The sequence below is a fragment of the Triticum aestivum genome, chromosome 2B (genome assembly GCF_018294505.1).
Source record: "Triticum aestivum cultivar Chinese Spring chromosome 2B, IWGSC CS RefSeq v2.1, whole genome shotgun sequence".
In the NCBI taxonomy this organism is placed as follows: domain Eukaryota; kingdom Viridiplantae; phylum Streptophyta; class Magnoliopsida; order Poales; family Poaceae; genus Triticum; species Triticum aestivum.
The window spans coordinates 691,800,842-691,814,339 of record NC_057798.1 but is presented as its reverse complement, the minus strand read 5'-3'; the positions used below and the strand labels follow the sequence as shown (position 1 = coordinate 691,814,339).

General features: G+C 44.7%; 1 protein-coding gene and 1 pseudogene across 1 annotated transcript; one reads left to right on the top strand and one right to left on the bottom strand.

Annotated features, from left to right (window-relative positions):
- The first annotated feature begins 2,345 nt into the window (after positions 1-2,345).
- Positions 2,346-4,107, top strand: LOC123042111 (uncharacterized). The gene is made up of 4 exons (XM_044464633.1): positions 2,346-2,620; positions 2,817-2,884; positions 2,976-3,545; positions 3,633-4,107. Exons 1-4 carry the CDS (start codon positions 2,386-2,388, stop codon positions 3,912-3,914), a joined length of 1,155 nt encoding a protein of 384 aa, XP_044320568.1. The 5' UTR covers positions 2,346-2,385; the 3' UTR covers positions 3,915-4,107.
- Positions 4,108-5,401: 1,294 nt separating this feature from the next.
- On the bottom strand, positions 5,402-12,989 carry LOC123046760 (putative disease resistance protein RGA4; annotated as a pseudogene).
- Between the last annotated feature and the right edge of the window lie 509 nt (positions 12,990-13,498).

Here is a 13,498-nt window from a genome sequence, read left to right as displayed (position 1 = left end):
ATTAAAAAACTAAAATTTCATCCCAGTGGGAATCACCAAATCATCCACAAAATGTCCACAACAGCATATCTGGACATTTTGTTGCCATCCAACGGGAGTCATCAAATGCCCATGACTTGTCTGGACGTCTGAAATCCCACAAACCTGAACCAAACTAAGGGGCAATTTAGCGACGTCCGAACACACCACGGACACACCAACTCAGCCACCTTTTTTTCCTCCTTTCTCTCTGTTCTCTTCATTGGACAAGAGACGAACATTTCATGAATATAATTGGATGGCTGCTTTCCGCAAACACGTTTGAGGACGTCCTTCGACGACTCCCATTGAAATCCTCACTAGTAGCAACGAATCTTCTATATCTAAATAGCTAGCCCCCACTAACATATTTCTTTCAACATGCAAGTATGTCACCTCATCATTGAACATGCATAGTAAAAGGCCCACGTCAACATGCAACTATGGATATTAAAAATCCACTTCAACATGCAAACATGCATGTAGAACCCATTCTATTATGATATTTATATTTAATCCTTATATACTTCAAAAAATGGTTATTCCAAATATTGATTTCATGTAACCAAAACCTTAATAAAATATTACTCCCTTCGTCCGAAAATACTTGTCATCAAAATGGATAAAAGGGGATGCATCTAGACGTATTTAGTTTTAGATACATCTTTTTTTATCCATTTTGATGACAAGTATTTTCGGACGGAGGGAGTACAAAATATTCCCACAGCAATGCGCGGGGCATCATCTAGTACTCCCTAATGCAAGCCCCCCAAAATGACAAAGTGTAGGATTTATTGACTCAAAATGAAGTATTAGAAGATACATAACACAATGAGCAGACCCTTCAACCTTTGCATAATTAAGATGCACACACATGAAAGCATGCCATCACTAACAAAGTCATATAAAACCAAAACTATATGTAGGCAAGGAAAAAAAGCTCCAAAGCAATCAGATTCGTGATCGGCAAAACTCTAGCAATGACAATATCCACACCAACCATCTCATGACACCACATGAACAACAAGGTTCTTTAACAACAACATCTTCAGGAAGGGAGCGACACTCAATCGTCGTTTTCATCGGATCCAACCACCAAGGCCAGAATCTAGGTTTTCAGCCTGAAGAATCAATTCGAGCATATTTGACGGATGTCTTCAATAAGGTAACAACATAGAAAAAAAACAACAACGCCATTGCCAGGTGTAAATAGCTCGGGCCAGACCTGAGCTTTCACCTCAGAGCTCGAGACTAGGTGTTCGAGTAGCACCCCATGAAAGTCACTCAAGTGTTGTCTCCAACACTTTCAGGCGATCCTAACAGCTACAGGCGATGTGACCACCGCCGCTGCACAACCATCTCACCACTGAAGGCAACCCCCTAATCTAGAAAGATGAACACTCTCGAAGATCTTTCGGCGACTATCGCCGTTGTGAAGTCGTAGGAGGTCGCTGCAGCACAGTCAACGGTCACCCCCACTGGTCGACCGGATCTTGATCACCACCATCTAAGGCGTGGACTGTATTGCTGTCGACCGCCTTCCGACAGAGAGCCAAACACACGTGGTCAACACTTCCCAGCCACCGCGGTCCACCTCCCAGCAGAGAGCCTGACGCACGCCGGCCCTCCGGCACCAAATCTGACCGGATTTGGTCGGAGACCGGCCCGCACACAAAGGTCCCAGCTCAACACCACCTAGCTCTCCATGGTGCCCCATCGGCGCCGCCGCAACCCCCCATCAGTCCCAAGCCACCGTCGGGAGCAGGCACCGCCTCAACCACCCATCAGCCCCATGCCACCAGCGGGAGCAGGCGTGGCACCGCCTCAACCACCCATCAGCCCCATGCCACCAGCGGGAGCAGGCGCGGCACCGCGCTGCTTTGGCCTAGATAGGGGTCGCGCCCCCGCACGCCTGGGGTCCCTGCGCACTTAGCCGCCATGAGAGAGCGATGTGAGCCCCCGCCACCGCTATCGGCCGCTTGGGCTTAACAGGTGGCATCCTCCGGCTGCGAGGGAGGGGAGGAAGAGAGGAGCGGTGAGTCCGGCGGCTAGAGTTGGTTGCTCCTCCTGAGTCGGCCGCGCGGGGAGGGACGCGGGGGTTGTTCTCGCGTGACGACAAAAAGACGGTCTAAGTGGTGAGATGAGCGCTGGGTTGCCAACCTAAAAAAATAAAACAACAAAATAGGAATTGGAAAGAGAGATGTGGTGTTCTGCTGCTATGGCCAGGGAAATCACAGATGTTGCTTCGTAGCTCAGTACAAGTGTCATCGTACTCTCAATAAATTAAATGGTTTGTGTACTTGGTGCATCTGAATACAACCAACCACCCAAGTGTGAGCGTACAAGTGAGGAGCTTCAGCGGGTCACATGACATCCCCTTCCCTTCCTTCCTTCCCCTCCTCCCTTCTCACTCCCCTGTCTCTCACTCACCCACTCGCGCCCGCGCACACAGAACGAGCCAAGGAAGCAAGGAGGAATTGCCATTTCGGGAAAGGAGAGGAGAATCAGATCGGGCAGATGGCCGCCGGCGACGTCGCCAGCCTCGGCACTCGCCTAGCCGTCTCCTTCCCCGCCGCATCCACCACCGTCGCCGACCTCAAGCGTGCGTATTTTCTTGCTTCTCTACCTTCTTGCTTGTCTACCGCCGGCTGGCTGGCTTTGCGATGGTTCAATCCTCCTGCCTCTAGAACAAATCTTGGCTATTCCTCTCGGTTGCAAATCAAATCAGATCAATTCTTTTCGGCCTGAGCTGACAAAACCCCAATCTTGGGTTAATTTCCTTTTTTGGTTTGTACCAGGCAGAGTGAGTCATGAGCACGCCGCATGTTTCCCCAACTTTGGCCAGATCGCCGTCCAATCCGTCAAGGTACTGTCCAATCCATCACGGAAATTGGCTGATCCATCGATTTTAATTAACATGGCCGCTGTCCCATGTTGAATGCTGCTGCCTTGAGCAGGTTGACCAGGGAGGCGCGTGGTTCCACCTCGCCGACTCCATGGCCGTCCGGGATGCATTCCAGTTCCACGGGGCCAACGAAACCTGGCACCTCCAAGTAGACGCTCTGCCTCACCCTCAGCATCTCGACCAAGGAATGGCCACCGAGGGACACTCCAAGGATTCCTCTGCTACTCACTCTGAACCAAGCTGTGAGATGCTGGGTGACCAGGTTAAAGTTGAAGTTGGAGCGGACTCTGAACCAAGCTGTGAGATGCTGCCTGATCAGGTTAAAGTTGAAGTTAGAGCGGAGGAGACATTGGCAGCCAAGGGCAAAAGAAGCAGCAACGGGGCTGATCCAAAGGGATCGAAGGAAGCAGAGGCCACATCAACAGAACAGAGGGCATGTGACAGAAGGCTGCGGCCAAGGACTAGAGTTGGCAAAACACCCATCACTAAGGCGGTGAACAGCAGCGGCAGCTCGGAGTCGGAGGGAATGGACATCAACACCGTCGGCGTCGACGCGCCGCCGTCGCAGTTCGTCGTCATGCTCAAGGAATGCCACTTTGTCACCAAGAATGGGCAGTACCTGGTGAGAGCGTCCCTACTCTACTCGATCACACGCGCACTTTCGTCCCTGTAACTAACTCCGTGTCTCCGTCGCCGCCGATCGACGCAGAACGTGCCGCGGGGGTTCAGCGTGGCGCATCGGTACGCGGAGAGGAAGAAGGTGCTGCTGCGGATGGGAGGCGAGTCGTGGATGGTGAACCTGAAGCACGTCCACATTGTGCGTGGCAAGACCCGCACGTCCTTCCGGTACGGGTGGCACCAGTTCTGCGTTGACAACCACCTCCGCGTCGGCGAGACATGCTTCTTCCGAGCGCTCGGCCAAGGCGGCGGCGGCGACCGCCATGTGCTCAAGGTGGAGGTGCGCAGGCTAGACGGCAGTTACGCCAGCTGATGTGTGTCCGTCTATTGCATTGGCATAGCCGTCTCAAGCAGGGCTCTTATCTTAGACTGCAATGCATTGCATTGTGGTAGCCCAATATTAATATGCAGTTTGCTCCTGCTTATATATATGTTTCGCTTAGATACGCTAGGTCTATCAGGGTCCTCATTATCTAACTAGCTTTGGCTGACAATCTGTTGTTCTAGGTTCGCGTGACAATGTATTGTTCATTTGTGCTAGCTCTATAGAATCTGAAAATGTGATTTCAATCTCTAGCATATGTCTTTCTTTTACTATGATTCTGAATTGCTGTAGTTCACCCACAAAGGTCTTTCGTGAAGGCGAATAGTTCACCACCATGGGAAACGTAAATGTTGTTTATACACCTTTTCATTTGTGAATGCTAGCAACAGGGTAAATTAAAAGTTTGACATCAACAAACAATGTCTTGCATAGGATTTGTTGTTGTGTGCAAAATTAGGAAGAACTAGAAGGGTTGGGTGCACTTTGCTGTTGTTGTTGGGTTTCCTAAAAAAAACTATGTTAAATATAAGGTTTATTACTTTTTTGAGAAGTCAAATCTTTTAAATTTGATCAAATTTGTAGAGAAATATATCAAAATCCATAATATCAAATCGGTATTTTTAGATTCCATGTAATGAATTTCCATACTATTTTTGTTTAATATTGTGGATGTCGATATTTTTTCCTTGAACTTGGTCAAAGTTAAAGAAATTTGACTTTCTAAAAATCTAATACCCCTTATATTTTGGAACTGATGAAATATTTAGTTTGGTAGGTGGGGGAGATGATAGAGTGTGTTTTGGTTTTAGAGAAACAGGGAGGTTTTCCACGGTTCCATTTGCTCAGATGAAACCATCAAGTCATAAGTGTGTTTTATTTTTGTTTATAATGCGGTGATTTGGTGGGCCTTTTGTGGTGTGATTCCGTGTTATCCGCTAACCAACCTATATTTATATGAAAAAAATTCATTGTCGGTGGTTGCATGTACTATATTAGTGCTACAATATTATATGGTTGCGCTCTTTTTTTCTAGGTGGTGGGAAGATGCGTGTGATTGATATGTTTTTATAGGCCAGTTGTTGCTCATTGATTTAAAAAATCGTTAATCCGATCAAAATCGTAAATCAAATTCAAAATTGAATACCTCAATTAAATGAAAGAGCTTCAAAATTAGGTAACCTAGTGAATTAAAAGAATTGAATAGAAGAGTTTGAGAAATTGTTGACCCGGTCAAAATCGGATGACCCCATTCTAAATTCAACACCTCAATTAATTGTGAGGCATAAAAATTAGAAAACATATAATGTGTAGTATAAAAGAATCGAAGAATCGGATGACCCAATTCTAAATTGAACACCTCAATTAATTCTGAGGCCTTAAAAGTTAGAAAGCATATAATGTGTAGTATAAAAGAATTGAAGGAGAGAGCTTTGAGAAATTGTTGACCTAGTCAAAATTAAGTGACCCAATTTTAATTGAAGACTTCAATTGAATATGGGCTCTTTAAAACTACTAGGGAGCTTAGTGTTATAGAGGATTCAACATATTACAATGATAAAAGGTGAGATAGCAAGTGAAAACAAGATTTCCATGATCCCGGCAGCTACATGCGAGAGGAACGCTGCACAACCATCCCTCCACTCCTCGAATGTCCAACCTTCACAAAAGTTTGCGTTCACGCACAGGAGCATCTTGCACGACAAAGAAAAAAGGAATTTTTTGATATTTTTTTAATAATTTTTTACTGTTCAACGGGTGAATCTGTGCTCGGGTTCCGGATTGCATTATCGCCGAGTGAATTGGTATGATGCAGCAAGGAAGGTCTTGAAGAGCTCCATGATTCCAACTTGTGAATCAACATCAGAATTGATATAATGCAGATCCGCCTGTAGTCCAGATGCAAATTAATCATCCTTTTGAGCTCATTAGATGAGGCGAATAACAGCAGAACCGACTGGAAGGACGCCTGTTGACTGCTTTCAGTTGATATGAGAGGAAGTCCATTTCTTAAGTCCTGCCAACTGCTTTCCATTTCTTACATTCCAGGAAAAAAAGTAGTACCGGCTCAAGGAAGAAAAATGCACTTAAGCCTGGCCTTCCAAACATAAGCTTGTGATGCAGGAAAAACAGATTTGCACTGAACACTGTCACAGAGCATACAATTGCATTATCCAGAAGACACAGCGCCTGCAAGCTGCAGCAATAAATGAGTGGCATGCCTGCTACGAGATTGCTTACTTTGTGATGTGCAACTCTGACATAGCATGATCATGGTAGAAGTATATACCTTTGAAACAACTCAGCGATATGCGTTGCATGGATAAAAGTATGTGCTTAACCCAGTCATCAGTTCACATATTTTCCATCAATTTTGACCTTTAGCTTTCTTGTTGCTAGCCACCTGCATTGAGTAGCCAGAACCTTGCTGCAACCGCCATGGCAGGTTATATTCAGTTCTTCCAGCGAAGGTGGCAGGCCCTTTACTGGCAGCCACAACATGCGGTGACAATTATCGATCTCCAACTTCTTGAGGGAGGGAAGGCGGTGCAGCTCCGCAGGAAGATCTACGAGATACCTGCATTTCCAAAACTGGAGCTCTTCCAAGGACGTGATGAGCAGAAGCGCTCCTGCTTGCTCATCCGTTAGCCGTGTTTCTTCACTCTCGCAACTTCGAAGTTCTAAGCGTTGTAGGGATGTGAGCTGATTGCAGATGGCGTGGTAAGGACACAGGGGTCACTGGTCACAAGCTTTTCCAATCGAGGGCATAGCTCATAACCTTGCCCTGACACATGCTCTAGAAATGGTGGCAAATTGGGGGTGCTGAATAAGCTCAAATGCCTAAGGAACTGGAAGCCCTCTAGTGCGACGAGCGATGGACATCCCCAAATATGCAACTCCTCCAGTGCCGTGCATGACTGTAGCTGTAGAGACTCCAAACTTTTATTGTACCATATTTGGAACTTTTTTTAGGCAGGTGAGATTCCTTGGAAAGCATGGTTGCAGCATTGCTCGAGAATAACCGGCTATCATGAGATGTCCAAGTGATTGAGGGAGGAGACAACTTCCATTCACTTGGCCATCATTTCCATCAATATGCACTGAAGATGAGAGCAGCTCAGGGCAAGACCAAATTGTTAGCTTCTCGAGGGAGGTAAATCCAGATAAGCCTTCCTTGCTATGGCAAAATGTTAGATAAGGGGATTCCCTAATTTCCATCTCCTTGAGAGAGGAGAGGACATTTAACGGAATGTGCAAGAGTCCGTCTGGAGCTGAGCTTGTCAATGAGTCATTTGAATAGCCTGATGAAGAAGCTTGCAGGGTTGAGATAAGATTTGACTGACTGTTTTCTCCCTCTTCTATTGATAACTGTGTTATTTGTGGGCAGTCCCATAAATTTAACACCATTAGAGCCGTCACATGTCGCAGCATCAAAGATAGCCACTTCCCTGTTATACCACAACAATAAATTCTGAGATTTTCAAGAGATGGGAGGGCAGTACAATTTGCAACTACCACATCTTCATGGGCACACTCTGGTATATCTACAGAGAAAAGTTTTCCACAATTGCTTATTTCCAAACTCTTTAAGGAGACTAGCTGACGAAAACCTTCAAATGGAATAGACATCAGATTCCGGCAATATCTGATACACAAGTACTTAAGGCCCCTGTGTCCACATCTCATAAAACCACCCATCATGTAAAAAAATTGGACCGTCGATTTTTAATGTTTCTCCGGATGATCCCTCCATCCTTGGCAGTGTTGAAACTCTGTTGATAAACAATTCAGAACATATGGTTGAAGGTGGAAGAGGGTGCATTACTTTCAAGTGAGGACAATCGTAGATAATTAGCTTTCTAAGACCGGGCAACCATAATTTCTGCTTGCTTTCGAATTTAATGCCCCCATCAAGCAAATCAAACACCTTCAGTGCACTACATATCTTGATATTCAGTACTCTTAAACTAGAGTTCATATCCCACATTGAACTGCAGGAACATTTCTCCAACTTTGGCATTTCAACTAAAACCAGCTCCTCCAATGAAGGAAACGTTGCTTCCATTATTTTCTGCATGTTGCACAACGTCAACTTCGTAAGAAACGGAAGCATTTCCAAAGATGGAAGTATTTGCCATTCTCCACAATCCTCTAGATGAAGTGTTTGCAAAGAGGTAACTGAAAAATTGCTGGCAAGCCAAGTTGGGGAAGTAGTACCATTGTACCCAAATATCCGCAGATGCTTCAAGCCTGGATGTGGTTCAAGACCCTCGAGCACCTCTCTTGCTTTGCCACTGTGATCATTATACTTCCACGACAAGCGCAGCTTTTCTAAGTGTATTTTGTCCCTCAATTTTGCTCCATCAGCCTCATCTTTAGTGGTAACATTTTCAAGTCGTGAGACACCTAGTTGCAGAAGCTCATTCATGGACTGAAGTTGTGTTATCTCAAAGCTGCTAGTATTTTGAACCCTAAAATCATGTAGCTCCAGAAGGGATGTCATTTTACCAATGCAAGGAATGGAAGAGGATAGTCCTTCTACAACAATATGACGCAGGCTCACAAGATTATGGATACCATTAGGTATCATTGGATGAATGTATGAGCCAGTGTCTAATACTTGAAGATGGTAGAACTTGCTCAAAACTTGAGGTAAAGCCACTCCTGGCGTAGGAGCCTTCAGATAGCGAAGATGGGTAGGATTTACTAAAGTGCACACGAAGGAACTAAAATCAGAAGTTGTTGCAGACATTTGCAGCAGACGTAAATTATGTGCCTTTTTGAATATATCTTGAAAGGATTGGAAGAAAAAAGAGTCATACTGCCCAATTAACACCAGTGTCCTCAATCTTCTTACTGATGTAACTGTATTTCTCAATTTTTCTTCAAACTTGTAGCTACGTGGTATCCTTCCATCCTGATTCTTGCAGTATGCAGAGTCGGTTACTATTGACAAATGTTGTACAGTTGGCAAAATTTCGTTGCACCATAGATTATCTATAATTGCACACTCATTTCTTGAAACCACCCGTCCAAAATCATGCATAAGGCCACACATAGCATAGCAAGTTTGTCCGCGTTGAAATGGCTCTTCTCTTACAACTCGATTATGGAATCTCATGACAAAAATTTCATCTCGAAAACGGATGCTCTCGTATTTGCATTCAACTTGCTGCAAGAAGCCTAGATTTACCAAATCAGTCAGATAATCATGTCCTGTCTCCTCCAATTTCTTACCTGAGTGATTACACTTCACAAAACCCTGTGAAATCCAAATGCGGACCAACTCATCACCAAGAAACTGATGGTTGTAGGGAAATATAGAAACGTATGAGCAACATTGTTGTAGATGGTAGGGTAGTTGATCATAGCTAAGCTTTAAAGCAGACATGATGCCCCTGCTTAGTTGCAAGGATTTCCAACATTCATTCTTCAAAATGGTACTCCAATGATCAACAGTAAGCTGCTTTCTTAATAGTTCTCCTGCAGATCCAGCTGCTAACGGGTTGCCCATTAACTTCTCTGCTATTTGATGCCCGATGATGCCTAGAGTTTGATGCTCTTCGTAGTTCTCATCACCAAATGCACATGATTTGAACAATAACCAAAAATCATCATTTGCCAAAGCACCTAAGTTGACCAGTTCAAGGGTACCTATCCTTTGTGCAACAGAGAAATTTCTAGTTGTGATAATAATCACATTGCCCTTCACACGAGTTGATAGCATTGGAGACAACAGTTTGTTCCATAGGTAATCATCCAGAGTGTCCCAGACATCATCTAAAATGAGCAGAAACCTTTCCGAGTGGAACTCCATATGTACCTTCAAGATCTCCTGAAGCTTCGCAAGATCATTTATTCCTTCATGACTTTCTTGAGAAATGAAGTCTAACATCTCTCTTGTAAGCCTTACTTCATCAAAGCTGTTTGACACCCATAGCCATTTCCGTTCAAACTGCTCTTTTACTGTTGGATCATTATATACGAGTTGTGTGAGAGTTGTCTTGCCAACTCCTCCAATGCCTACAATAGGCAGTACAGACACACCTTCATGTTTATCAGATGTAATCATCTTTATGATGGTGCTCATCTCTGAATCTCTCCCATACACTTTTTGCTGATTAAGACTTGATGTTGTTGGGCACACATCATTTGAGCTTGTAATAGAGGCCGATCCATGCATCTTGAGAACACCACTCACATCCTCTAGGATGTCTTGTAACTGGTGAGTTATTTCCTGTATCCTATTGAAACAATCTGCCTTGTGCCAAAGGTTTATGTTAGCTGCGGTGGTTTGTGCCAACTCCTCGTCTCTTCTCCTTTTTTCTGCTGAACAAATCACCAATTACAACAGGTGCAGCGTTTGCAGTAGCATCACAGGTGCTGCAATAAAAAGAGACATTGTAGATTGGCTATTAGAAATGCAACTTTTTCTCCAAGTGCTATCCGAAATGCAATATTTTTTCAATTCAAAATGCTGTGGAAAAAAGTGAAATACTGTCCAGACAAACATCATGCTATAACATGTATTGTATAATTTGGTATACAAATATGCCCGTATGCATTCTGTACAAAGAGAAATTTTGTGCACTCTGAACACACACACTCTCCAATCTTCATGGTTGAAGCAGAACATCTTTTTTATGAAGGACGTATATGGCCACATTTAGCATAAAATTGTCCAAGGTTACCTATTACCTCTCAGAGCACAATGTATACATGCAAATGTTTTCTTATTTTTATTTTTACAACTCTTTTATAGAGAAAATACATTTTGATTATCGGGTGGACATCCACCCCAATGATAAAATACTTTACAACTACTAGAATCACAGTAATGGGTTGATTATATAAGTTAAAAAAACGTTGAAAATGAAAACAGGTGCGCGGATGTAAATTTTTAGGATCCAGAGGAAAACATATGTTACTCTTTAAAATATGTACCATGAAGAGTTTGGCGGCTGGTCAGTTGCTCTGGAGTTCTTACAACCCTGACTCTTGACATGGTTGTTCCAGATTGACGTCCCTCTGTCACTTCCGCATTTAACTGCTTTTTGACAGTGTTTAAACTTTGCTTTCACAGGCTTTCCGTTGTTTTCCTCTGTGATATCAAAATCACACCATGCTTTGGACCATTTCTTGCCACCACTGGTACCAAGTATATTAGCATCACCTCCCCTCGATCTCTCATCTACTCGCTCTGCTTCATGCATTCTGCCAGGATCACCGCATGCAACTGCAGAAAAAAAAGAGGTGAATTAGCATGCATGCTTGACAAAAACTCTCCCCCCCCCCCCCCCCCCCCCACACACACACACAAATGCACACACGTGCACAGACACAGGGCCCTTGAGCTGTGTTTAAGTACTGGGATCAGTTGTGTTAGTATAAACCTTGTTCTGGTCTTTGATATACTACCTCAGTCCGGAAATACTTGTCGGAAAAATGGATGCATCTAGACGTATTTTAGTTCTAGATGCATCAATTTCTATCCATTTATGCGACAAGTATTTCCGGACTGAGGGAGTACTATGTGTTGCGCAACTGAACAAGTTGGTTTGTGACAGGTTTCATTTGTTGGAACTGTCATGAGTGTATTACATGGTTGTTGTGCTGAACTTGGTCCAGAACGATGTATGCCAGCTCAACAAGATTGTAGAGAGTTCTGTTAAGAGTCGGTTGTGTCCATGTATAAATAAACTAGCATTTGTTGCTGGAGAAGTAGAACGGAAATTTGGCATTCATTGCCTGAAAAACTACTGTGTACAGGTTACTCTGTTTTCTCTCCTCTGTTCTCTCTTGTTCAGTTAACTCGGTGTGGAGGACAATCACAAATTCACTTCGTGTGTGTTTGTGAGTCCGCTGGACTGAAAGTGGGAGCAGGCCGGTGGCTAACAAGTTGACCCCAATTAAATTACGAAATCCTTCACTATATTAGTACTCCTACTAATCACTATTCATCTGTACAAGATGACCCCATCAAACTTTGGAAGAAAAATAAATCTTTGGTGAGGGTGTCGTGCCACATTTCGGTAGGGAGAGCGACTAGGGATTTGATCACATGCTTCTCAAAAGTTTTGACTTCGATCATATCATATGCCCACTTTTCCAATGAAATTTGACCAGGTAGAACAATAATTTGACCAGGCTTTTCTGTGGTAATAATTAATAATATTGCCCATTTTTTCTTTGCCCATTTGTTATGTGCCTATTTGATGAGCAAGGCAGTTCGCCTGATCCAAACCCAAAGAAAAGAAAGAACACGGATGTGAACACTTAACGACAGTGTCCAGTGCTCTATCAGTTCCTCTTTTTTTCCCCACATGGTATTGACTATTCAGTGCTATTTGGACCTACTTGTTTCACTGCTATTGAGTGCATTAGTGAAAAAGAATCAAAGATGATCATGTGACCTGCCATTTTCTTTAGGGATAGAGTTATATATGGGGCCTATTTAGGGAAGTCTGAAGGGTAGAAATAAGAGCAGAACAGCTGCTGTTTTGCCCGGTGGCATTTTGGTCTCCTCCGATACACTATCGGGATGCTGCTCTTATCAAATTGACATGGTAAATGCGCATATGATCCAAGTGCAAACTAGTGTGAGGCATGTGATGAAATCTCTCTTTGTACCGCATATGATGGATCTACAGGGGCTACGCGTACCTCCTTGGACCTGCTGCTGGAGCCTGCAGTAGTCGAGGTCGTCGACCACATCGTCGGCTTCGTAGAGCAGGTCCTTGAGGCGAGCGAGAGACCGGTCCAGCGGCTCGTTCACGGCCGCCCGCCCCCTCACTGCGCTGACCGCCACCTCGGCCCTCTCGATCTCGCACCGGAGCCTCTCGATGTCGTCGGCAAGCCCGGCTTGGCGGATCCACGCATCCAGCTTGTCGATTCGGAGTGTTCCGAGGATGGCCTGCACCAGCCACACAATCCCGGTCTCCATCAGATCCGGCAGAAGCGGTTGTTCGCCGGAGGATGGTCGGTGGAGGAAAGTGCGGGGATGGGGAAGAAGAACAGAGCAGTCGAGCCGAGGAGAGCAATATACAATGCAGCGGCGACTTCTCTTTTTTTTCAGTGAGATGAACTTCAGCGCGAAGTTTTTTTTTTTCCTTCGATTGAATTCGGACGAAACAAGGCACGCACTTTATGGGCCGTTGATCTGCGCCAAGATTCGCACATATGTTTATGTATATGGTCTTTTTGTGTTGTATAAGACTCTGTATATGTCTGTAACGTTATGTATATCTAATCATATATCGGTTTATTTGTGGGGCCAGATAACTGTATATATGCAAGTCCGAAGAAAAACAATTCATTCGGAGGACAGGTCGTGAGATCAAGGTGCCCTTAGCTCCACCTCCACGTCCAGAGACCAAGGAGCTTCTCCGATGTGAGGCAGCGGCGAGCACGAAAGACCCTGATGGGAAGAGGAGAGGCGCCGCCGCTTGAGAGATGTGGAGCACCTGGAGGGAAGGCAAGGAGGGCGCCGCCTCAATCGGGGAGAGGAGGGGTGGGCAGAAGGAGAGACCGCCAGAGGTACGGGCATAATTTTTTTCAGGTAACACAAGATGCGC